The sequence below is a fragment of the Coregonus clupeaformis genome, chromosome 12 (assembly GCF_020615455.1).
Source record: "Coregonus clupeaformis isolate EN_2021a chromosome 12, ASM2061545v1, whole genome shotgun sequence".
NCBI classification, from domain to species: Eukaryota; Metazoa; Chordata; class Actinopteri; order Salmoniformes; family Salmonidae; genus Coregonus; species Coregonus clupeaformis.
The window spans coordinates 6,815,884-6,842,919 of NC_059203.1; the positions used below are offsets into that span (position 1 = coordinate 6,815,884).

Here is a 27,036-nt window from a genome sequence, read left to right on the forward strand (position 1 = left end):
TGTGAAAAATTGGCCACAGCTACAAACATTAATGGCTGCATGGTAAATCTGGCTTTGACACCAAGTTCTGGGCCACTGACTGTCATTTTCCTATCCTGCTGTTAATATGCTGCTAAATTGTTTTACACAGACATGGTTTTGTCTTAGCTGAATTGTAGTGGTAAAACTATAAGAAACAACAATATTATCCATTACAATATTTCTTTAAGCTAAATGTGAAGAGTTAACTTAGACACAGGTGAATGACAGTGTATTCTGAATTGTATAATTTACATCTGGTGAACTGTATTTCATATGCTGTTTTGTTATTGAAATAATTCTAATCAAATACTGAATAAGAATGATGTAATTTATTGCGGAGTACTCTACACAATCATATTAACTTCAAATACAGTCCTTCAAATACAGCTTTAAAAAAAGTGAGTTCCAGTTAGTATCTTATAACAATAAATGCATCTTTAAAAGAAAACGTAAAAAAACAGTGCATGCAAAGCTACAGCCTATCTAGACATTAATTACATTGTTGTCATCATAAACTTCATTACAGCTGAATCCGTGTTCATACATTCATTCTATGATCTGTTTGTGAAAATGTAAAAGCAGACACTTCTTTTGGTCATATAAGTGTAAACGGATCCTGAACAAGACAATAAAATGACATCATAATGTCTGTAACAGTGCATGCAACAACACGTGCCATTCTTTATCCACTCATTGTAACATCAATACAGGCGGAAGAGTAAAATGTTCATGACTACCTCAAGGCTGAAATATTACATCCTCAGTATGGACGTGAAAAACATTTCAACTGCAAAGGTTTGTTCACAGTTTTATTATTGATATAAAATATGTATTTAACTGTCATAATACACAGAATAACACTCAATGTAACTTTAAATATAATTATTAGGTGGTTTTTGTTTATAATGTATTACTAGAGCCTGAAGTTGTCCCTGTTCACAGGAAACTGGATACTAGCTGGGACTGCTCAGGGGAGTGGCACACCTGGCTGCTCAAATAAATAAATAAAGTTCCAGAAAGGATTACACTGCTATTTGATCTCATACAGTCAGAAGTACTTTTCTCCAAACAGCCTTTGTCAGCATGGGGAAAACGGCTACAGGAGTATCCTCCTCCAAGGTTAGTAGTAGTGTTAACACATTAACAGGCACCAACATCAACAATATAATAAAATAGGATATGTGTGTGGGTGGGTGGAGGGGATATGAGATAGGCCTATACATTGATATACTGAAATCAATATAGTGTGCTTGTAAACACTGGTGTGATGGATAGTGTGTTTTAGTCTCGTTCGTCTCCCTGGGCATCTTGTTCCTTAGACTCAGGCTCTTCTCCTGCCTCTCCTTGTTCCTCTGAGGAAGGCTCTGCCCTCTCTGTCAGCCACAGACCCTGCTCCTGGTCCTGGCTCTGGCTCTCACAGCCCACCCTCACCTCTCCCTTCTCCTGCCTCCTCTCCCGCTCCAGCATCCTGTAGTTGTAGAAGTTCATAACAAAGAGGAAGAGTCCTGCGAACACCATCACCGCTCCACACATGAGGTACAGGTACTTGTAGTCACCAAAGGTGTCCACCAAGGCTCCTGCAGGGGAGCAGAGATTTTTTGGAAGGTTAAACAAAGTCTCTGTTCCTCTTATCAGATCAAAAGTTCAGTTATAGAAAGTATAGTTAGACAAGATGGCCACAAAAATCCCCCCTGCTTATAGTATCTTCCTATCAAGAGGTTGTTATGGGTTTAGGGAAGCCTTTCCCCATCTCGCTCCACAAGGTGAATCAGGAGGTGTAACATGGGTATGGTTTAATGTGCTTTTCAAACTCTGTTCTGTAGAGTAGAAGATAGGACGATCCTACTGGAGACACGTAGGAAATAACATGGAGCCATTACACCTGGCCTCGCTCGACACGGCTCTCTGGGAAGGCAATTTGGGCTGCTGCACTAGAACGAATCAGGAGTGTGGCCATGCCCATTCTGAAAACGATCAAAATCTAGCCCGCTTCAGAGGAAAAAAGTGACAAATGTAGTTTATATCAGATTGGAGCCATAAGCTTTTTGAGCCTCTTGCCTCCATCCTCCCCTGGATCGTTCTGCAGTCCTACCCATCTCACTCAGCCTCCACAGTGTGTATCTAATTATCTGTCTGTCCACCTCTCCGTCTGTGTATACTGTATAACAATCTGCAGGGTCATGCATGTCAGATCTGCTAAATTGATTAATGAAGGGGAAGATAATCTGTGACAACAGTGTACTATCCCAGGCTATTGTATGGGGAGTTTATGGTCATTGACTAATTCATTCACAATGAATAACTTGAGAAAGTATAACTTTTACAGCTGAGCACCACAACATGATTTAACCACATACTTTTTATGCATCTTATTTAACTTCCACGTGTTTGTGCAATGAGACATTGCCTTTGATTGCGCTCTGCATTTCAAACTTTTATAGGAGTGTTTACCTGTAATGGACTCATTTCCAGCAAACTTCAGTTACTAATGGTCAATTACTGAGTCTGTCATTATTGAGTCATCTGGGAGACACAATCAACAACACTAAACACCCACTATACATAAACACAAAGTTAGGTTGTTAAATGGAGGGGCAGTTTTCAGGTTAGGTAAACCAATTAAAAGACTGGTCTTAATGAGTACATTTTCAATGAAGCTGATATGACTGGGGCATTAATTTGTCTCTCTCGTGTGTGTGTGTGGGGGGTTACTTTGCTCATGGTCCAGTAAAGGGCGGGGGGGGGGGCGGTCACTTTGCCCATGGTCCAGTATAAAGCAGCAACAGGGACATGGTCTGATTGATGGCGTTCTGTCCTGTGGCGTATGCAGATAACCGTCACCCTAATTAAGGCAGCCCTTGATTGGCTGAATGGTAATTAAGTCCATCTGGCGTAGTCACCTCTTTTCTAAATGCATTCATAGCTTCATTATGTTCAAGTTACGGGAGTCTGATGAGTGAAGTGAAGTCTGAACTGAGATTCCATTAAACACAGAAAGCAAAAGGCTAATTACACCAATTACCTCACTTCCTCCTAATTAGGCTGACCCCCAGGTTAGGGCAGAGGCACGGCGCAGCATGACGAGGCTGGCCGTAACGAGGAGACTTGTAAGGGGAAACGTAAAGACTCTGCCCTCTGGAGAAGAATGCTCAACGTGCAGGGAGATGCTTATTTACCTCCATTAAATGAGCACCTCAGAATGGGGTCGGACAAAACAACCAGGAGGCTATACATTTACACCTCATTAAAACTCTGCAGAGGAGAGAGAAGCATAGGAATGACAACAAACGTGATCCTGCTTTTACCCGACAGACAAGACCATAGGATCTCTATGGACTAGGCAGACAACCAGTTTGTCTGGGGAACAGAAGTGTGTTCTGCCATTTCAGAGACTGTGAAATGAGAGGGACTCTATGAGGAGAACATTTGTATTATGTCAGAGGAAGCCCACAGGTGGTTCAAAGACCATAAGCAAGTTCACGTCCATGGAAATGTGCTTTTTAACAGTTTGGGCTGAGCAGAGAATGTTAGCATTGTTAGTTCTCCTCTGTGCTAAATAAGATCAAAGTTGACAGTAGGAGATGAAGTTTTGAAACGTTGTGCTATCCCTGGCAATCTCAGGGAAATATGGGGGGAGAACAATACCTTTTTGATTACACACAAAAAAGCATGAAAGGAAATGGTTCTGAGTAAAACACACTGCCTGTGGTAAAAGAAAATAGGCCCCGTCTCAGAATAACCTTACACAATGATTCCTGATGTTCATTTAATCAGTAGTAAGCTATTATGTGGAAAGGCCTCCTCTTAAACCTTAGAACCAGATCTATGACATTGTTTTAATAGTAAAGTGTACTAGATTGTGCTTGCTAATTAGGATTTGGGGTTAAGGTCAATCACTTACAGTATATCTTTAATTCTCCATTAACTTATCGTCAGCTATTCAAATGTAAACTGTAACTCTCCAAGCTTTTGTTTGCAGCCAGTGGCAGTAGAGGTCTATTGGCCGTATACTCTAGGCCGAGGGGACCTGGTAAAGAGAGAAGGGGAAAATAGACAGCGATAGAGTCGCAGAGAGACCTTCATTACCCTTACGGCTTCTTAGCTCCGAAAAATGTTCCATAATTTGTGTGGAGGATGAATCCTCTAGCGGGCGTGCCCTGAAAGCCGGAGCGGCCCGGCTTATTTACAGCAGTAAATAACCGTGACCAATTACTGCTTTTCTCTGGGCGGGCCGTGCGCTCTGGGCCGCCCTGCTCACCGATGATAATCCAATTCTACTGGAATGTCTTACAATAATGACACCCTGGAAAGAAGTTGGGCTCCACTCCACCACCATACAGCATGCAGCGCACGACCATGACAGGGAGCAGAGTGAGGAAGAGAGCAACAACTGACTAGCTGCTTTTTCTGCTTCAAATAAATTCTGTTTTATTTACCAAACGTCTTCTAAAGTAGGACTTTTCCTTCTCTCGAGTGCATGTGTAACGCTGGGATAGTACTGTCAGCCATGTACTGAATGACAATGGAGAGGTGGTTTTAGGGGAACTGGAGGGAGAGTGTTTACCATAGTTAAATAGTGCTTGTCCTTTTGTCAATAGGTTCTGTTGGCTAAAGCTGTTAGTTGTCTATGAGCTGTATGTGTATTGACTTTGGAGAAGGAGAGGGACTGTGGGCTGTGTCCAGTGTGTAGGCTTACCTCCTATAGGTGGTCCCAGGAGCACAGGGCCGCACTCTATGATGGTGGCCAGTCCCACTGCACTAGAGAACCGCTGAGGCCCCACCAGGTCCATGAGCGTCTCAAACAGCAGGGCACACACCATGCCAAACGCTATGCCAAAGAACACTGAGTAGGCCACCAGCCCCCAGTACCCACTGGCCAAGGGGCACAGCAGGTGGCACATACCATTATAAATTATGGCAAAGCTGAAGAAGTACTGGATCCTGGGCCTGATCCACTTAGTGTTAGCTATCAGCCCAGTCCCCGGCCTGGCAAACATGTCCACGAAGCCCATGACGGAGAGGAGGAAGGCGGAGGAGTACTCATCAAAGCCATGGCTCCGGGCGTACGGGGCCAGGAACACTACAGGGGCGAAGAAACCAAAGAACATCACTGTGTTCCCTATGATGTAGATCAGAAAGCCCCTGTGCTTGAAGAGCGAGAGGTCCAGAAACTTGTTGAAGTTTTCCATACAGCCTTTCTCCAGTTGTGTGTTGTGTCCATTCAACTGGGCCTCAGACCGGTCCGTGGGAGGTTTCTTTGGGGATCCTTTTGTCTGCGTGAGTTGGCCTCCAGTTGGCTTTGGATAAATGGGCCTCATGAGAGAGCCGGCAACACAGCAGTTGAGCAGTAGAGCTCCCAGGATGAAGAAACTGCCCCTCCAGCCAAAGTGGTTAAACAGGAACTGGTTGATAGGTGCTAAGGTACAGAGGAAGACTGGACTTCCTGCCATGGCCAGCCCATTGGCTAACGGCCTCTTGACCTGGAAGTACTTCCCAATGATGGTGAGGGACGGCTGGAGGTTAAAGGAGAGTCCAAACCCTGCAGAAGATACAAGAGAGGAGAGTAGTCATGTTCACATGTCATATTTTCAGAGGCTACAACTTAAAACGCCTGGTGCTGCAGGATTAAATTAAGACCATTCTACTTTGTGCACATTAAGGTTCCATCTCATTTCACATTGCCAACTAAAATCTCATTAAGGGAAGCTGGAACATTTTCAGAAATTACAGACTCCAGTTAAATCATTCACTACCACCACCTTTCCCAAAAATCCAATTTAGTAACATTTCAGCCCGTAAATGAGCATCTTATTCTCTAAATGAGTCTCCACTTTAAGATGAAGAGCTCCAGTTAGCGACCCTGACTGACCCATTCCATCATTCTAACGACTGCTAAATGTCTGCTGCTCACAATCCCCCACTGAACAATGCCCACTGAGCTACACAACTTCCAAAGCCTTATTTGAGGAAGTTCACAGATATAAATAGTTCTCAGAATGCATTCTTTCTTGATTGAAAAGTACATAATGCTAACACAAGACTTAATGCAAGGAAGATATCCCAGCTCCACAGGAGATTTTGATTAGTTTTCATCTTCATTGTTTTAAGAGTTTTGGTCAACAATTATCTCGGTTTCAACTTGATTGAATTGGGACGCTCTTTAAAGTACACCGATTAGAAATGAATACTCCTTGTATTTGTTATTTGGCTCTTTGAGAGGGTACAGAGGAAGTTCTCTTCAACTTAACTGGTTGCTGCATACAGAAATAATATCTAATTTACATAAGTATTCACACCCCTGAGTCAAAACATGTTAGAATCACCATCGGCAGCGATTACAGCTGTGAGTCTTTCTGGGTAAGTCTCTAAGAGCTTTGCACACCTGGATTGTACAATATTTACACATTATAATTTGTTTAATTCTTCAAGCTCTGTCAAGTTGGTTGTTTATCATTGCTAGACAGCCATTTTCAAGTCTTGCCATAGATTTTTAAGCAGATTTAAGTCAAAACTAACTAGGCCACTCAGGAACATTCAATGTCATCTTGGTAAGCAACTCCAGTGTATATTTGGCCTTGTGTTTTCAGTTATTTTCCTGCGGAAAGGTGAATGTCTCCCAGTGTCTGCTGGAAAGCAGACTGAACCAGGTTTTCCTCTAGGATCTTGCCTGTGCTAAGCTCTATTTCCTTTAGTTTTAATCCTAAAAAACTCCCTCGTCCTTGCTGATGACAAGCATACCCATAACATGATGCAGCCACCACCATGCTTGAAAATATGAAGAGTGGTACTCAGTTATGTGTTGGATTTGCCCCAAACAAAACACTTTGTATTCAGGACAAATAGTTAATTTCTTTGCCACAATTTTTGCAGTTTTACTTTAGTGCCTTATTGCAAACAGGATGCATGTTTTGGAATATTTGTATTCTGTACAGGCTTCCTTCTTTTCACTCTGTCATTGCCTCCTGAGTGGCGCAGTGGTCTAAGGCCACTAGAGATGTGCCACTAGAGATCCTGGTTCGAATCCAGGCTCTGTCGTAGCCGGCCGCGACAGGGAGACCCATGGGGCGGCGCACAAGTCGTCCAGGGTAGGAGAGGGAATGGCTGGCAGGGATGTAGCTCAGTTGGTAGAGCATGGTGTTTGCAACGCCAGGGTTGTGGGTTCGATTCCCACGGGGGGCCAGTATGAAAAAATTAAAATAATAATGTATGCACTCACTAACTGTAAGTCGCTCTGGATAACAGCGTCTGCTAAATGACTAAAATGTAAATTTAGGTTAGTATTGTTGAGTAACTACAATGTTGTTGATCCATCCTCAGTTTTCTCCCATCACAGCGATTAAAATCTCTGTAACTGTTTTAAAGTCACCATTGCCCCATGGTGAAATCCCTGAGCGGTTTCATTCCTCTTCGGCAACTGATTTAGGAAGGACACCTTTATCTTTGTAGTGACTGGGTGTATTGATACACCATCCAAAGTGTACTGAATAACTTCACCATGCTCAAAGGGATATTCAATGTCTGCATATATTTTTTTTTTTACCCATCTACCAATAGGTGCCCTTCTTTGCGAGGCATTGGAAAACCTCCCTGGTCTTTGTGGTTGAATATGTGTTTGAAATTCACTGCTTGACAGAGGGACCTTACAGATAATTGTATGTGTGGGGTACAGAGATGAGGTAGTCATTCAAAAATCATGTTAAACACTTATTGCACACGGAGTTAGTCCATGCAACTTATTTTGTGACTTGTTAGCACATTTTTACTCCTGAACTTATTTAGGCTTGCCATAACAAAAGAGGTTGAATATTTATTGACTCAAGACATTTCAGCTTTTCTTTTTTTTCTTTTTTTTGTAATTTGTAAACATTTCTAAAAACATTATTCCACTTTGACATTATGGGGTATGCCAGTGACACAAAATCTCAATTTAATCCATTTAAAATTCAGGCTGTAACAACAACATTTGGAAAAAGTCAAGGGGTGTAAATACTTTCTGAAGGCACTGTATGTGTATGTGAGAGAGGGATGTGTGTCTTAGCCTAGTATGTCTCAGTGGGCCAGGGCAATGAGGATGAGGAGAAGTTAGGACACAACACAAAGCCCTATAACCACCTCCTCCCTCTATTAATCCTCCAGGCCTACAGCTCTGTGGCTGGTTAATGAGTCTCACTGGGTGGCGGTTGGCAGCCACTACCATGAGGGGACCAGAACGGGAGCCTATGGGAGACAACAGGGGGCCCTGGTAAACCATGCTCTGCGGGAACCGGAATGGCACTGTTCTAATTACACATGCGCTGTCCCCCCAGTGCACCGGCCACAACCCAGAGGCTGAGACTTCCCAGCCTGGACCCAGACAGACAGCATGCCAGCCCAGCCAGGGAGACCAGGGCCACCCAGGGAGGATGTGTACCCCCATAGGAGCACCGCCAGGGCTGGTTGAGGGCTGGGAGAGGGCTGGTCTAGCGGCAGGGTAAACAAGTCTAAGCCCCTGTCGAGACTATTTCATTTACACTTTACTTCACATACACAACACATCCCACCAGTCCGGCTATTGTCCCAGATGTCTTTCCTGAACCCTTATATCTAATGTTGTGTTTTAGGTTTAATGAATCAACTACATTATCTTCAATAGGACCAACAATTATAATTATTTAGTGTTACACATTTAAAGCACACAGTAAGCTTATGGATTAGGCCTACAGAAATGATGATTATAGTTGACTTAGTTAAAAAACAAGTGATTTTTGTTTCTGTTGAGTATGATTTGGCCCACACACAAACATCAAATCACAAAACAAGCCATGTCAATCAAATGTATGAAATGAGGGGTACCTCCAATGACTCCTACGCATATGTACAAATGCGTAATGGTATTGCCGAAAGAAGCAGTTACCATAGCAACGCCACACATCACTCCACCAGCTAGGACCACAGGCCGGCTTCCATAGCGATTGACCAGAATACTGCTGATAGGTCCTGCAAAGGAAAAGAGTGAGAGAGTAGAGAGAAGAAGGGGAGAGAAAGTGTCAGTCTTATGTTCATACAGCATTGAGATAATGGTTAGGCAGTTGACATCTGACCAGTAGATCCCTACCAAAACCTAACCCTTCATCCCCATTCATTACCCCTAACGCACTGTCGGTCAAATATCCATACATAGTAACTTATGTCTAAAAGGGTGTGAAGGGGTAGCTGATGTTCTAAATAGTTATCTTATCTACATAAGCAAAGCAGGCCAGTGACTCACAAGCATTTCTCCTGATAATGTTCCCGCAAAAACAGTGATTGATCAATCAGTAATTAAATATCCTTCTATATTCAGTCTCTATTCTTCATTCATAACCCTGCCACAGAGAACACATAGAACAGTCCTTTAGCATCACACAACGCAACACCCACTTCTGTTCCCTGCTAAAACCAAAGGATTTAAATAGTTGCTCAATCATTCCCCGCAATTCATTAAAGAGAAAAAAAAAGAGGGAGCGTCAATCAAGAAAATATGTAGGCTGCCACGATTATTGGAATCTCAACATGCTGCCTTACTAGTCAGTGCTGGAATGAGACTCTGCAAGGAGGGTGATAATTGAAAATTCATAGTAAAAAATAAGCGGATTAGTTTGGCAGACAGCAGCTATTTCAATCGCAAGTTTATGACTGATGATTAATCTGAATAAAATAACTAATGCCGTTATTTTTACCACTCTAAAAAAAACACATTTTAAATAATTGTTGTTTACTTACATAGCTCGTGATTTATGCAAATGTATTCCAAATATATATATATATATATTTTTTTAATCACGTCTAGTATACAGTGCATTCGGAAAGTATTCAGACCCTTTGACTTTTTCCACATTTTGTTACGTTACAGCCTTGTTCTAAAATGGATTAAATTGTATTTTTTCCCTCATCAAGCTACACACAATACCCCATAATGACAAAGCAAAAACAGGTTTTTAGAAATTTTAGCAAATGTATAAAACAAAAAAAATACGTAAATATCACATTTAAATAAGTATTCAGACCCTTTACTCAGTACTTTGTTGAAGCACCTTTGGCAGCGATTACAGCCTTGACTCTTCTTGGGTATGACACTACAAGCTTGGCACATCTGTATTTGGGGAGTTTCTCCCATTCTTCTCTGCAGATCCTCTCAAGCTCTGTCAGGTTGGATGGGGAGCATCGCTGCATAGCTATTTCAGGTCTCTCCTGAGATGTTCGATCGGGTTCAAGTCCGGGCTCTGGCTGAGCCACTCAAGGACATTCAGAGACTTGTCCAGAAGCTACTCCTGCGTTGTCTTGGCTGTGTGCTTAGGGTCGTTGTCTTGTTGGAAGGTGAACCTTCGCCCCAGTCTGAGGTCCTGAGCGCTCTGGAGCAGGTAATCATCAAGGAACTCTCTGTACTTTGCTCTGTTCATCTTTCCCTTGATCCTGACTAATCTCCCAGTCCCTGCTGCTGAAAAACATCCCCACAGCATGATGCTGCCACCACCATGCTTCACCATAGGGATGGTGCCAGGTTTCCTCCAGACGTGATGCTTGGCATTCAGGCCAAAGAGTTCAATCATGGTTTCATCAGACCAGATAATCTTGTTTCTCATGGCCTGAGTCCTTTAGGTGCCTTTTGGCAAACTCCAAGCGGGCTGTCATGTGCCTTTTACTGAGAAGTGGCTTCCGTCTGGCCACTCTACCATAAAGACCTGATTGGTGGAATGCTGCAGAGATGGTTGTCCTTCTGAACGGTTCTCACATCTCCACAGAGGAACTCTGGAGCTCTGTCAGAGTGACCATCGGGTTCTTGGTCACCTCCCTGACCAAGGACCTTCTCCCCCGGTTGCTCAATTTGGCCGGTCGGACAGCTCTAGGAAGTCTTGGTGGTTCCAAACTTATTCCATTTAAGAATGATGGAGGCCACTGTTCTTGGGGACCTTCAATGCCGCAGAAATATTTTGGTACCCTTCCCCAGATCTGTGCCAGGACACAATCCTGTCTCGGAGCTCTACGGACAATTCCTTCAACCTCATGGCTTGGTTTTTGCTCTGATATGCACTGTCAACTGTGGGACCTTATATAGACAGGTGTGTCCCTTTCCAAATCATGTCCAATCAATTGAATTTACCACAGGTGGACTCATCTCAAGGATGATCAATGGAAACAGGATGCACCTGAGCTCAATTTCAAGTTTCATAGCAAATGGTCTGAATACTTACAGTACCAGTCAAAAGTTTGGACACGCTTACTCAGTCCATGGTTTTTCTTAATTGTTTACTATTTTCTACATTGTAGAATAATAGTGAAGATATGGAATCATGTAGTAACCAACAACTTGTTAATCAAATCAAAATATATTTTATATTTGAGATTCTTCAAAGTAGCCACCCTTTGCCTTGATGACAGCTTTGCACATTCTTGGCATTCTCTCAACCAGCTTCATGATGTAGTCACCTGGAATGCATTTCAATTAACAGGTGTGCCTTGTTAAAAGTTAATTTGTGGAATTTATTTCCTTCTTAATGCGTTTGAGCCAATCAGTTGTGTTGTGACAAGGTAGGGGGGTATACAGAAGATAGCCCTATTTGGTAAAAGACCAAGTCCATATTATGGCAAGAACAGCTCAAATAAGCAAAAAGAAACGACAGCCCATCATTACTTTAAAACATGAAGGTCAGTCAATACGGAACATTTCAAGAACTTTGAAAGTTTCTTAAAGTGCAGTCACAAAAACCATCAAGCGCTATGATGAAACTGGCTCTCATGAGGACGCCACAGGAATGGAACACCCAGAGTTACCTCTGCTGCAGAGGATAAGTTCATTAGAGTTACCAGCCTCAGAAATTGCAGCCCAAATAAATGCTTCACAGAGTTCAAGTCACAGACACATCTCAACATCAACTGTTCAGAGGAGACTGTGTGAATCAGATCTTCATGGTCAAATTGCTGCAAAGAAACCACTACTAAAGGACACCAATAAGAAGAAGAGACTTGCTTGGGCCAAGAAACACGAGCAATGGACATTAGACCGGTGGAAATTTGTCCTTTGGTCTGGAGTACGAATTGGAGATTTTTGGTTCCAACCGCCGTGTCTTTGTGAGACGAGGTGTGGGTGAAGGAATGATCTCTGCATGTGTATTTCCCACTGTAAAGCATGGAGGAGGAGGTGTTATGGTGTGGGGGTGCTCTGCTGGTGACACTGTCTGTGATTTATTGAGATTTCAAGGCACACTTAACTAGCATGGCTACTACAGCATTCTGCAGCGATACACCATCCCATCTGGTTTGGGCTTAGTGGGACTATCATTTGTTTTTCAACAGGACAATGACCCAACACACCTCCAGGCTGTGTAAGGGCTATTTTACCAAGAAGGAGAGTGATGGAGTGTTGCATCAGATGACATGGCCTCCACAATCCCCCGACCTCAACCAAATTGAGATGGTTTGGGATGAGTCGTACCGCAGAGTGAAGGAAAAGCAGCCAACAAGTGCTCAGCATATATGGGAACTCCTTCAAGACAGTTGGAAAAGCATTCCAGGTGAAGCTGGTTGAGAGAATGCCAAGAGTGTGCAAAGCTTTCATCAAGGCAAAGGGTGGCTATTTGAATAATCTCATATATATTTTGATTTGTTTAACACTTTTTTGGTTACTACATGATTACAAATGTGTTTTTTCATAGTTTTGATGTCTTCACTATTATTCTACCCTTGAATTAGTAGGTGTTCTAAAACTTTTGACCGGTAGTGTAGATAAAAAAAGATACACTTGTTCATGTACCCATCTACAAGATATCGCAACAATTTCTGGATTATTCAATAAAAAATGTAATCTGAGCAGTGCCCTTGCTTGAACAGTTTAGCAAACTTCAGTCAAGATAGGGACTATGGGTACAGTGAGGGAAAAAAGTATTTGATCCCCTGCTGAATTTGTACGTTTGCCCACTGACAAAGACATGATCAGTCTATAATTTTAATGGTAGGTTTATTTGAACAGTGAGAGACAGAATAACAACAACAAAATCCAGAAGAACGCATGTCAAAATTTGTATAAATGTATTTGCATTTTAATGAGGGAAATAAGTATTTGACCCCTCTGCAAAACATGACTTAGTACTTGGTGGCAAAAACCCTTGTTGGCAATCACAGAGGTCAGACGTTTCTTGTAGTTGGCCACCAGGTTTGCACACATCTCAGGAGGGATTTTATCCCACTCCTCTTTGCAGATCTTCTCCAAGTCATTATGGTTTCGAGGCTGACGTTTGGCAACTCGAACCTTCAGCTCCCTCCACAGATTTTCTATGGGATTAAGGTCTGGAGACTGGCTAGGCCACTCCAGGACCTTAATGTGCTTCTTCTTGAGCCACTCCTTTGTTGCCTTGGCCATGTGTTTTGGGTCATTGTCTTGCTGGAATACCCATCCACAACCCATTTTCAATGCCCTGGCTGAGGGAAGGAGGTTCTCACCCAAGATTTGACGGTACATGGCCCCGTCCATCGTCCCTTTGATGCGGTGAAGTTGTCCTGTCCCCTTAGCAGAAAAACACCCCCAAAGCATAATGTTTCCACCTCCATGTTTGACGGTGGGGATGGTGTTCGTGGGGTCATAGGCAGCATTCCTCCTCCTCCAAACACGGCAAGTTGAGTTGATGCCAAAGAGCTCGATTTTGGTCTCATCTGACCACAACACTTTCACCCAGTTCTCCTCTGAATCATTCAGATGTTCATTCAGACGGGCCTGTATATGTGCTTTCTTGAGCAGGGGGACCTTGTGGGTGCTGCATGATTTCAGTCCTTCACGGCGTAGTGTGTTACAATTGTTTTCTTGGTGACTATGGTCCCAGCTGCCTTGAGATCATTGACAAGATCCTCCCGTGTAGTTCTGGGCTGATTCCTCACCGTTCTCATGATCATTGCAACTCCACGAGATGAGATCTTGCATGGAGCCCCAGGCCGAGGGAGATTGACAGTTCTTTTGTGTTTCTTCCATTTGCAAATAATCGCACCAACTGTTGTCAGATGCTTGGCGATGGTCTTGTAGCCCATTCCAGCCTTGTGTAGGTCTACAATCTTCTCCCTGACATCCTTGGAGAGCTCTTTGGTCTTGGCCATGGTGGAGAGTTTGGAATCTGATTGATTGATTGCTTCTGTGGACAGGTGTCTTTTATACAGGTAGCAAGCTGAGATTAGGAGCACTCCCTTTAAGAGTGTGCTCCTAATCTCAGCTCGTTACCTGTATAAAAGACACCTGGGAGCCAGAAATCTTTCTGATTGAGAGGGGGTCAAATACTTATTTCCCTCATTAAAATGCAAATCAATTTATAACATATTTGACATGCGTTTTTCTGGATTTTTTTGTTGTTATTCTGTCTCTCACTGTTCAAATAAACCTACCATTAAAATTATAGACTGATAATTTCTTTGTCAGTGGGCAAACGTACACAAAATCAGCAGGGGATCAAATACTTTTTTCCCTCACTGTATGTATTGCATAGATCACATCCTCCCAGTTCCTGTGTTACTTTGGGGTGGCATCCCAGACATCACCATTTTCTCTCCCATTATAACTTTATCACTCTGGCTCCCTAAGTCATAGGTCCCCTGAAATGATGTCACGTCTGTCCCATTGGGACTTGGTGCGAGGCCCAAATGGTCTGAACCCATGACTGATATATTCCCCCTGTCCTTTTTCAACTGGGTGACATTGCAAAAGCTGAGCCAAGGACAATATGATAAAGCCATGTGCCTCTGCCACTGAGAACGGGAATATTTCACAGGATTCTCTGTGCTGGTGACTGCAGGCGAGTCAGGCGCCCTTTCATCTTTTAACCTTGCAGCCACTGATGGATACCACAAACTTCAATTGGATCATTCTATTATAATATCTCAGTGTCATCTAATGAGTCATGTAAGATGCCTTATAACATATCATTAATAAATTCAGGCCCAGGTGTTGAGGAACAACAGTGATTTCTAAGACGGTTGTTCTTTCCTATTGTGACATGGACCACTCATGTTGGTCATTCATCACACCAGGTCCCATCAAGGCTTGCGGCACAGACTGACAATTATCAATACAAATGCTCATGCAAACAGAGCAAGGGTAAACAAAACAAAAAACAATGTTTGCAACTGACAGACAGTCTAGATATTTGTGCCCTGGATCAACACTCCATGTTGGCCAACTGAACACGCCCCAGGGTGAATCCCCTACTGCCTCAGGGCCCCATTGATAAGTGAAAGAGTGGCTTTGTTTAAATACCCAAATTCGTGTCAGGTGTAAAATCACATGAATAACCTATTTCAAACCCTTCCATATAAAGCCTAACACTAGGCAGCAAGATGCAGCCACTGGTCAATGAGTTTCTTTAATTCTATTTATTTACAGGTTTCCAAAATGAGAGGTTGCTTTGTCAAAGCTCATTAGAGTAAAGCAAGAGACAGCAAGCTTCTTATTCTATGCTTATTCTATCAGCATGATGAAATCGGTTGCAATTGCTTGGCTTTCATCTCAAATAGCCTACTACTGTATTTTCTTCAACTAGTAGACTTACTAAATAAACTACAAACATAGATGTTATTATCCCTGAATAATACATATGATTTTAGGGAAGAGATGACTGCACAAAGACTTCACTTCTTAGGCTGTCATAGTCATTTGAACACAGTAGTACTCATTCTTCTTGATTAGTTACAGCTACTACACTCAGTCCTCACATGGAAGATACAGGCCTACATTTTGGGGATGAAAAAAACAAGCAACTGTAACGCTCCATACAAGACATACATCCCTTAATACAATCTGTGCATTGTGGTCCTCATGTGACTCAATGCTGGCTCAGAGCTGCTTGACTACATGCATGCCTACTCACCACCGGCATACATGGCTGCCAGCATAATGGAGGAGATCCATGCTATCTGGCTGTAGGAGGCACCGAAGATCAGCTGGATGTCTTTGAAGAAGACTGTGAGGGCTTTGGGGAAGGCATACGAGAAGCCAATGGAGATGAAGGCCCCAAACACCACGGCCCAGCCCCAGCCCCCGTCCGGAGGGATGTACCCCAGAGTAGATGCTGGTGCAGGGGACATGTTTCTGTCGATAGAGGAGAAGATGATGATGAAGTTTACACTCCGGATCAAAGTGTTTCATGACAACAAAAAACATGATCTTGAATGTACCTTTTTTCAGTAAACCGACAAAATCACCACAGGAAAAACAGTCAAATCATCACTTTGTTTTCCCAAACCATAATTGTTTGACCCAGGTATTGCCTCTGTTTGGTATTTACACACATGTAAAGTGAAAAGTTACTGCTGTCACAGAGAGGAGCATGTAGGCCTAACCTCTTTAGTGATTTGATTAGTTTCAAGTCATTCGGGATATCAACTTAATGCTGTTGAGTGTATGGGCAGTTTTCCCTTTTGTTATGTCATTAAATGAGACCTTTGAGAGCTATTTATAACCTGTCAGAAATGTACAGTTGATCAACTAGCCCATATTAGCTAGGTAGGTAAGTTAGGCTAACCTTTTGAACTCTTGTAGGCTAGTTATCATGGCCTGATTACGTGCCTAGGGGCCTCAACCCCCAGGTAACCTCTATTGATTTTTGTTGAGACACTCAGCTATCATATAAACACATAAGACATGTCAAGAACTGCAGGAAATTAGCTTTAAAATGGCAAAATGTTCTCTATGCCCCATGGCAAAATGGGTAGAATTTTAGGAAATTAGCTTTTCATTTTTTTATTCTCTGAAAACATCAGGGGTGTGAACAGTTTAGGGTTGCATGAGTTGCGAGGTGGGGTTTTGTTACTACGCCAGAAATGACAAATCCATCCGGAATTTTGCAACGTAGGGCATTTGTGTGACCGGACCTTCTCAAATAGTATTTGAGTACCCCTGGGCTATACAATAAAACCTTTGATGCATAGGCTTATGCTACACATATTTTTATTCCTTGTTCCTCACCCTCCAATCCAACAGGTCCCAGACGTGTTCAATGGGATTGAAATCCGGGCTCTTCGCTGGCCATGGCAGAACACTGACATTCCTGTCTTGCAGGAAATCACGCACAGAACGAGCAGTATGGCTGGTGGCATTGTCATGCTGGAGGGTCATGTCAGGATGAGCCTGCAGGAAGGGTTCCACGAGGGAGGAGGATGTCTTCCCTGTAATGCACAGCGTTGAGATTGCCTGCAATGACAACAAGCTCAGTCCGATGATGCTGTGACACACCGCCCCAGACCATGACGGACCCTCCACCTCCAAATCGATCCAGCTCCAGAGTACAGGCCTCGGGTGTAACGCTCATTCCTTCGACGATAAACACGAATCCGACCATCACCCCTGGTGAGACAAAACCGCAACTCGTCAGTGAAGAGCACTTTTTGCCAGTCCTGTCTGGTCCAGCGACGGTGGGTTTGTGCCCATAGGCAACGTTGTTGCCGGTGATGTCTGGTGAGGACCTGCCTTACAACAGGCCTACAAGCCCTCAGTCCAGCCTCTCTCAGCCTAATGCGGACAGTCTGAGCACTGATGGAGGGATTGTGCATTCCTGGTGTAACTCGGGCAGTTGTTGTTGCCATCCTGTACCTGTCCCGCAGGTGTGATGTTTGGATGTACCGATCCTGTGCAGGTGTTGTTACACGTGGTCTGCCACTGCGAGGACGATCAGCTGTCCGTCCTGTCTCTCTGTAGCGCTGTCTTAGGTGTCTCACAGCACGGACATTGCAATTTATTGCCCTGGCCACATCTGCAGTCCTCATGCCTCCTTGCAGCATGCCTAAGGCACGTTCACACAGATGAGCAAGGACGCTGGGCATCTTTCTTTTGGTGTTTTTCAGAGTCAGTAGAAAGGCCTCTTCAGTCTCCTAAGTTTTCATAACATTGACCTTAATTGCCTACCGTCTGTAAGCTGTTAGTGTCTTAACGATCGTTCCACGGGTGCATGTTCATTAATTGTTTATGGTTCATTGAACAAGCATGGGAAACAGTGTTTAAACCCTTTACAATGAAGATCTGTGAAGTTATTTGGATTTTTACGAATTATCTTTGAAAGACAGGGTCCTGAAAAAGGGACGTTTCTTTTTTTGCTGAGTTTATATAATAATAATAAATAATAATAACAATAATAAAACACACACACAGTGTACAAAACATTACGAACACCTGCTTTTTCCATGACAGACTGACCAGATGAATACAGGTAAAATCTATGATCCCTTATTGATGTCACTTGTTAAATCCACTTCAATCAGTGTAGATGAAGGGGAGGAGACAGGTTAAAGAAGGATTTTGAAGCCTTGAGACAATTGAGACATGGATTGTGTATGTGTGCCATTCAGAGGGTGAATGGGCAATCCAAAATATTTAAGTGCCTTTGAACGGGGTATGGTAGTAGGTGCCAGCCGCACTGGTTTGAGTGTGTCAAGAACTGCAACGCTGCTGGGTTTTTCATGCTCAACAGTTTCCCATGTGTATCAAAAATGTTCCACCACCCAAAGGACATCCAGCCAACTTGACACAACTGTGGGAAGCATTGGAGTCAACATTGGCCAGTATTCCTGTGGAACGCTTTCGACACTTGCAACTCAATATTAGGAAGGTGTTCCTCATTATTTGTACACTCATATACATACACAAACTATATATACAAATGTGGACACCCCTTCAAATTAGTGGATTCGGCTATTTCAGCCACACCTGTTGCTGACAGGTGTATAAAATCGGGCACACAACATTCATAGACAAAAATTGGCAGTAGAATGCCCTTCCTGAAGCGCTCAGTGACTTTCAACGTGGCACGGTCATAGGATGCCACCTTTCTAACAAGTCAGCTTGTCAAATTTCTGCTCTGCTAGAGCTGACCCGGTCAACTGTAAGTGATGTTACTGTGAAGTGGAAACGTTTAGGAGCAACAACGACTCAGCCACGAAGTGGTAGGCCACACAAGCTCACAGAATGGGACTGCCGAGTGCTGAAGCACATAGCGAAAAAATAATCTGTCCTCGGTTGCAACACTCACTACCGAGATCCAAACTGCCTATGAAAGCAACGTCAGCACAATAACTGTTCGTCGGGAGCTTCATGAAATGGGTTTCCATGGCCGAGCAGCCACACACAAGACTAAGATCACCATGCGCAATGCCAAGCGTCGGCTGGAGTGGTGTAAAGCTCGCTGCGATTGGACTGGAGCAGTGGAAACGCGCTCTCTGGAGTGATGAATCACGCTTCACCATCTGGCAGTCAGAAGGACGAATCTGGGTTTGGCGGCTACCAGGAGAAAGCTACCTGCCGAATGCATAGTGCCAACTGTAAAGTTTGGTGGAGGAGGAATAATGGTCTGGGGTTGTTTTCATGGTTTGGGCTAGGCCCCTTAGTTCCAGTGAAGGGAAATCTTAACACTACAGCATACAATGACATTCTAGACGATTCTGTGCTTCCAACATTGTGGCAACAGTTTGGGAAAGGCCCTTTCCTGTTTCAGCATGACAATGCCCCGTGCAAAAAGCAAGGTCCATACAGAAATGGTTTGTCGAGATCGGTGTGGAAGAACTTGACTGGCCTGCACATAGCCCTGACCTCAACCCCATTGAACACCTTTGGGATTAATTGGAACGCCGACTGTGACCCAGGCCTAATCGCCCAACATCAGTGCCCGACCTCACTAATGCTCTTGTGGCTGAATGGAAGCAAGTCCCGGCAGCAATGTTCCAACATCTAGTGGAAAGCCTTCCCAGAAGAGTGGAGGCTGTTATAGCAGCAAATGGGGGGACCAACTCCATATTAACGCCCATGATTTTGGAATGAGATGTTCGACGAGCAGGTGTCCACATAATTTTGGTCATGAAGTGTACATCCACTGCATTCGGAAAGTATTCAGACCCCTTGACTTTATCCACATTTTGTTACGTTACAGCCTTGTTCTAAAATTGTTTCCCCCCCCCCATCAATCTACACACAATACCCCATACTGACAAAGCAAAAAAAGGTTTTTGGAAATTTTTGCAAACGTATAAAAACAAAACGCTGAAATATCACATTTACATAAGTGTTCAGACCCTTTACTCAGTACTTTGTTGAAGCACCTTTGGCTGCAATTACAGCCTCGAGTCTTCTTGGGTATGACGCTACAAGCTTGGCACATCTGTATTTCTCCCATCATTCGATTTTGAGGTCTCTTCAGAGATGTTCGATCGGGTTCAACCCCGGGCTCTGGCTGGGCCACTCAAGGACATTCAGAGACTTGTCCCAAAGCCACTCCTGCATTGTCTTGGCTTTGTGCTTAGGTTCGTTGTCCTGTTGGAAGGTGAACCTTTGCCCCAGTCTGAGGTCCTGAGCGCTCTGGAGCAGGTAATCATCAAGGATCTCTCTGTACTTTGCTCTGTTCATCTTTCCCTTGATCCTGACTAGTCTCCCAGTCCCTGCCGCTGGAAAACATCCCCACAGCATGATGCTGCCACCACAATGCTTCACCGTAGGGATGGTTCCAGGTTTCCTCCAGACGTGACACTAGCATTCAGGCCAAAGAGTTCAAACTTGGTTTCGTCAGTCCAGAGTATCTTGTTTCTCATGGTCTCAGTCCTTTAGGTGCCTTTTGGCAAACTCAAAGTGGGCTGTCATGTCCCTTTTACTGAGGAGTGGCTTCCGTCTGGCCCCGCTACCATAAAGGCCTGATTGGTGGAGTGCTGCAGAGATGATTGTCCTTCTGGAAGGTTCTCCCATCTCCACAGAGGAACTCTTGAGCTCTGTCAGAACCTCCCTGACCAAGGCCCTTCTCCCCCAATTTCTCAGTTTTGCCGGGCGGCCAGCTCTAGGAAGAATCTTGTGGAAAAAGTCAAGGGATCTGAATACTTTCCGAAGGGACTCTGACATTGCTCGTTATGATATTGCTCGTTCTTTTTTTACTTTTCGGATTATGTGTGTATTATTGCTAGATATTACTGCACTGTTGGAGCTAGGAACAAAGCATTTCACTGCACCTGCGATAACATCTGCAAAACTGTGTACATGACCAATCAACTTTGATTTGTAACCCAGGGAAAGCAGAAGCCTGTAGTCTGTCAAGTTGTGGTTTTACTTATTAGGCTACTTGTGTTGGTGTATAAGCCTACGTAACGTTGACATTGTTTACATTGAGTGAGGATCTACAACAAGGAGTAGTGTAAGAAATTACTTTTCCCAGGGAGTATTAAGTAAAGTAATTTGTTATTATTGAAAGTAGTAACGAGTAATAGGTAATTACTTTTTTGAGAAACATCCCACTTTGTGACTATTATGATTTCCCATTTTAGCCAATTCCATTGCAGTAATTCCGTTGCTGATTTTTCTGAAATTCTGTTATCAATTTGGTACAAAAATGTCGAGTTTTAATCACTTTATAATTCATAAACCAAATAGATATCAGTAAAAACACTAACTAATTGGTAGGTCTACCTTTAATTTTTACAGTGCCTTCAGAAAGTATTCACACACCTTGACCCCTCCACATTTTGTTGTGTTACAGCCTGAATTTAAAATGGATTAAATTGAGATGTTTTGTCACTGGCCTAGCCACAATACCCCATAATGTCAAAGTGGAATTATGTTTTTCTAAAATGTACAAATTAATTAAAAAGTAAAAGCTGAAATGTCTTGAGTCAATAATAATAATAATAATAATATGCCATTTAGCAGACGCTTTTGTCCAAAGCGACTTACAGTCATGTGCGCATACATTTTTACATATGGGTGGTCCCGGGGATCGAACCCACTACCCTGGCGTTACAAGCGCCATGCTCTATCAATTGAGCTACAGAGGACCTTATTTATGGCAAGCCTAAATAAGTTCAGGAGTAAACATTTGCTTAACAAGTCACATAAGTTGCATGTTAAAATAGTGTTTCACATAATTTTTTAATGACTACCTCATTTCTGTACCCCACACATACAATTATCTGTCGAGCAGTGAATTTCAAACACAGATTCAACCACAAAGACCAGGGAGGTTTTCCAATGCCTCTCAAAGAAGGGCACCTATTGGTAGAGGGGTAAAAACAAACAGAAAGCAGACACTGAATTGCCCTTTGAACATGGTGAAGTTATGAATTACACTTTGGATGGTGTATCAATACACCCAGTCACTACAAAGATACAGGCATCCTTCCTAACTCAGTTGCCAGAGAGGAAGGAACCACTCAGGAATTTCACCATGAGGCCAATAGTAACTTTAAAAAAGATGCAGAGTTTAATGGCTGTGATGGGAGAAAACTGAAGATGGATCAACAACATTATCGTTATTCCACAATACTAACCTAATTGACAGAGTGAAGAGTAGGAAGCCTGTGCAGAATAAAACATATTTCTAAACACGCATCCTGTTTGCAACAAGGCACTAAAGTAATACAGCAAAAAAATGTGGCAAAGCAATTCACTTTTTGTTCTGAATAAAAAGTGTTTCATTTGGGGCAAATCCAATACAACCCATTACTGAGTACGACTATCCATATTTTCAAGCATAGTGGTGGCTGCATCATGTTATGGGTATGCTTGTAATCATTAAGGACTGGGGAGTTTTTCAGAATAAAAACTCAGTCTGCTTTCCACCAGGCACTGGGAGATTAATTCACCTTTCAGCAGGACAATAACCCCAAACAAGGCGAAATCTACACTGGAGTTGCTTACCAAATAGACAATGAATGTTCCTGAATGGCTGAGTTATAGTTTTGACTTAAACCTACTTGAGAATCTAAGGCACAACCTGAAAATGGTTGTCTAGCAATGATCAACAACCAATTTGACAGAGCTTGAGGAATTTTGAAAAGAATAATGGGCAAATGTTGCACAATCCTGGTGTGGAAAGCTCTTAGAGTCTTACCCAGAATGTTTGACTCACAGCTGTAATTGCACCAAAGGTGCTTCTAGAGTGTATTGATTCAGGGGTGTGATTACTTATGACATACAGTTGAAGTCGGAAGTTTACATACACCTTAGCCAAATACATTTAAACTCAATTTTTCACAATTCCTGACATTTAATCCTAGTAAAAATTCCCTGTGTTAGGTCAGTTAGGACCAACACTTTATATTAAGAATGTGAAATGTCAGAATAATAGTAGAGAGAATTATTTATTTCAGTTTTTATTTCTTTCATCACATTCCCAGTGGGTCAGAAGTTTACATACTCTCAATTAGTATTTGGTAGCATTGCCTTTAAATTGTTTAACAAACAAACGTTTCGGGTAGCCTTCCACAAGCTTCCCACATTAAGTTGGGTGAATTTTGGCCCATTCCTCCTGACAGAGCTGGTGTAACTGAGTCAGGTTTGTAGGCATCCTTGCTCGCACACGCTTTTTCAGTTCTGCCCACACATTTTCTATAGGATTAAGGTCAGGGCTTTGTGATGGCCACTCCAATACCTTGACTTTGTTGTCCTTAAGCCATTTTGCCACAACTTTGGAAGTATGCTTGGGGTCATTGTCCATTTGGAAGACCCATTTGCGACTATGTTTTAACTTCCTGACTGATGTCTTGAGATGATGCTTCAATATATCCACATAATTTTCCTTCCTCATGATGCCATCTATTTTGTGAAGTGCACCAGTTCCTCCTGCAGCAAAGCACCCCCACAGCATGATGCTGCCACCCCCGTGCTTCACGGTTGGGATGGTGTTCTTCGGCTTGCAAGCGTCCCCCTTTTTCCTCCAAACATAACGATGGTCATTATGGCCAAACAGTTCTATTTTTGTTTCATCAGACCAGAGGACATTTCTCCAGAAAGTACAATCTTTGTCCCCATGTGCAGTTGCAAACCGTAGTCTGGCTTTTTTATGGCGGTTTTGGAGCAGTGGCTTCTTCCTTGCTGAGCGGCCTTTCAGGTTATGTCGATATAGGACTCGTTTTACTGTGGATATAGATACTTTTGTACCTGTTTCCTCCAGCATCTTCACAAGGTCCTTTGCTGTGTTCTGGGATTGATTTGCACTTTTCGCACCAAAGTACGTTCATCTCTAGGAGACAGAACACGTCTCCTTCCTGAGCGGTATGACGGCTGCGTGGTCCCATGGTGTTTATACTTGAGTACTATTGTTTGTACAGATGAACGTGGTACCTTCAGGCATTTGGAAATTGCTCTCAAGGATGGACCAGACTTGTGGAGGTCTACAATTTTTTTTCTGAGGTCTTGGCTGATTTCTTTTGATTTTCCCATGATGTCAAGCAAAGAGGCACTGAGTTTGAAGGTAGGCCTTAATTTACATACACAGGTACACCTCCCATTGACTAAAATTATGTCAATTAGCCTATCAGAAGCTTAAAGCCATTACATCATTTTCTGGAATTTTCCAAGCTGTTTAAAGGCACAGTCAACTTAGTGTACAGTGAGGGAAAAAAGTATTTGATCCCCCGCTGATTTTGTACGTTTGCCCACTGACAAAGACATGATCAGTCTATAATTTTAATGGTAGGTTTAATTGAACAGTGAGAGACAGAATAACAACAAAAAAATCCAGAAAAACGCATGTCAAAAATGTTATCAATTGATTTGCATTTTAATGAGGGAAATAAACCTACCATTAAAATTATAGACTGATCATTTCTTTGTCAGTGGGCAAACGTACAAAATCAGTAGGGGATCAAATACTTTTTTCCCTCACTGTATGTAAACTTCTGACCAACTGGAATTGTGATACAGTGAATTATAAGTGAAATAATCTGTCTGTAAACAATTGTTGGAAAAATTACTTGTGTCATTGACAAAGTAGATGTCCTAACCGACTTGCCAAAACGATAGTTTGTTAACAAGAAATTTGTGGAGTGGTTGAAAAACGAGTTGTAATGACTCCAACCTAAGTGTTTTTTTGTCATTTAGCAGACACTCTTATCCAGAGCGACTTACAGTTAGTGAGTACATACATTTTTTTAATTTTTTTAATTTTTTTCATACTGGCTCCCCGTGGGAATCGAACCCACAACCCTGGCGTTGCAAACACCATGCTCTACCAACATCCCTGCCGGCCATTCCCTCCCCTACCTGGACAACGCTGGGCCAATTGTGCGCCGCCCCATGGGTCTCCCGGTCCCGGCCGGCTATGACAGAGCCGACTTCAACTGTATTTCTTCATTGAATTTAAGTAAAATATGCTAAAAACATGTTTTCACTGTCATTATGGGGTATTGTGTGTAGATGGGTGAGGTAAAAAATATCTTAAAGATATGTGGGTTTTTGGTAACAGAATTTCAAGGCACAGGGCAATGTTTCTTAAACTTACACAAGGCACATCATTTCTCCAAAACTAAATATTGTTTTTTTGTACATGTTTTTCTAATACCTTAAGATTTCTTCTGGCAAATGTTTTCTAAGAGCCTTTTGCTTATTCCTAACACTAAGATATAAAATAGTTGAAAATGTATATATGCCTTACATTCTAAGATATATAGACTCTTAGCTTTCATTTGAAACCACATTTAACATGCTCCTATGAACTTCACATGTTGGTGCTCATGGGTCCTTTTACATGGAAATGCCATAAGTAAATAGACTCAAGATATGCTGTATTGTTGTAGATGGTGTAATTCCAATTGAAGTGTTTATTTACTATTCTATTTAGACTAATACTCATAGGTTGCATGTTTTTATGTTTCTGTCAATCATGGCAACCTGGTCTCAGAGCATTTCGTATTATTCTTTACGTAAATCTGTGACCCTCCATTTAGAATGATATGTTATGTTTTGTAAGGCATGTATTAATTTGTGGATGTCCATCACTCATTTCGTATGATATGTTACGAATTTGCTAAACATATGTTCTGAATTCTAGCTAGGTGACTAATGTTAGCTAGTTGGCTAACGTTAGCTGGGTTAGGGTTACATTTAGGAGTTAAGTTAAAGGGTTAAAGTTAGGGGAAGGGTTAGCTAACATAGTAAGTACTTGAACATTTGCTAACTAGCTAATATTTTTAAGTTGCTGTGATGAGAATCGAAGTCACAACCTTTGGGTTGCTAGATGTTTGCCCTATACACCCACGCCTATTTTGCCTTATGTAACCATCTGTCCTATGTAACCATACCAAATACACCCACGCCTATTTTGCTATATGTAACCATCTGTCCTATGTAACCATACCAAACTTAACATAACATACTAATAAATGTAAATGTAAATACTAATAGTTTTAAGGCGGATTTACGCTTACTATGTTACCTCTAGTCTATGAGACCAGGCTGATCATGGCTAAAAATGTCAGCTTAAGTAAATCAAACTGGAAGAAACGCACAGAACGTCAAAGAAAGCAAGCCGTTTTAGCTGTTTGCTTGTGAAGTTGCTTCATCGCCCTTCAGATCCTAACATACATTTTTTTAAACAAGAACGTGTTTTCATTATAAGTAGCTAGCGTAATGACCATTTGCGTTACACCCAACAAACTCAGAACGCCTCAAATTTGGTTGGTACACGTGGATATCCGACTCGGAGTACACACATACAACACAAGTTGAAGCGTTGAACATTATTGGGTGCGAGACATAAGTAAAACTATCTTACCTTGACCACGAAAAGGCAAAGCCCAGCACTTAAACTCCAAGGACACCCCCGAAAGTTTCTGAAACAAATTGATTGTACTTTTCAGACACGTGTTACCTCATTTCCCCCTGGTGGTTCATTGCATTAGAAGAGTCTTCTACTCGCAAAAGGCTACGAATTTGCATTAATAGGCAATCTATTCTGATCGGTTTATCTTTTAGGCAAACATAAATTAATTTCACATTGATTGTCACATCTTTCACTACACAGGTCACAGGAATGTCCCTACTCAGTGATGTCATGTCAACTAGCTAGGTATATTTGTTACAAAAGTTGCAACTTTAACTATTGAAAGTTATCAAATCAAATTGTAATTATCACATGTTCCGAATACAACTGATGTAGACTTCTCAGTGAAATGCTTGCTTACGAACCTTTCCCAACGATGCAGTTAAAAAAACAAAACATACAATTGTACAATATTACATGAAATATCTAGCTATACAGTATACAGGGGTACTACAAGGTT

At 42.4% G+C, this 27,036-nt stretch overlaps 1 protein-coding gene across 1 annotated transcript; it reads right to left on the reverse strand.

Annotated features, from left to right (window-relative positions):
- Positions 1-335: 335 nt before the first annotated feature.
- On the reverse strand, positions 336-26,623 carry LOC123492078 (monocarboxylate transporter 2-like). The gene is made up of 5 exons (XM_045224024.1): positions 26,529-26,623; positions 15,882-16,102; positions 8,854-8,997; positions 4,718-5,560; positions 336-1,598 (listed from the first exon to the last, which is right to left on the reverse strand). The coding sequence occupies exons 2-5, from the start codon at positions 16,096-16,098 to the stop codon at positions 1,303-1,305; spliced, it is 1,500 nt and encodes a 499-aa protein (XP_045079959.1). The 5' UTR covers positions 16,099-16,102; positions 26,529-26,623; the 3' UTR covers positions 336-1,302.
- Positions 26,624-27,036: the final 413 nt, after the last annotated feature.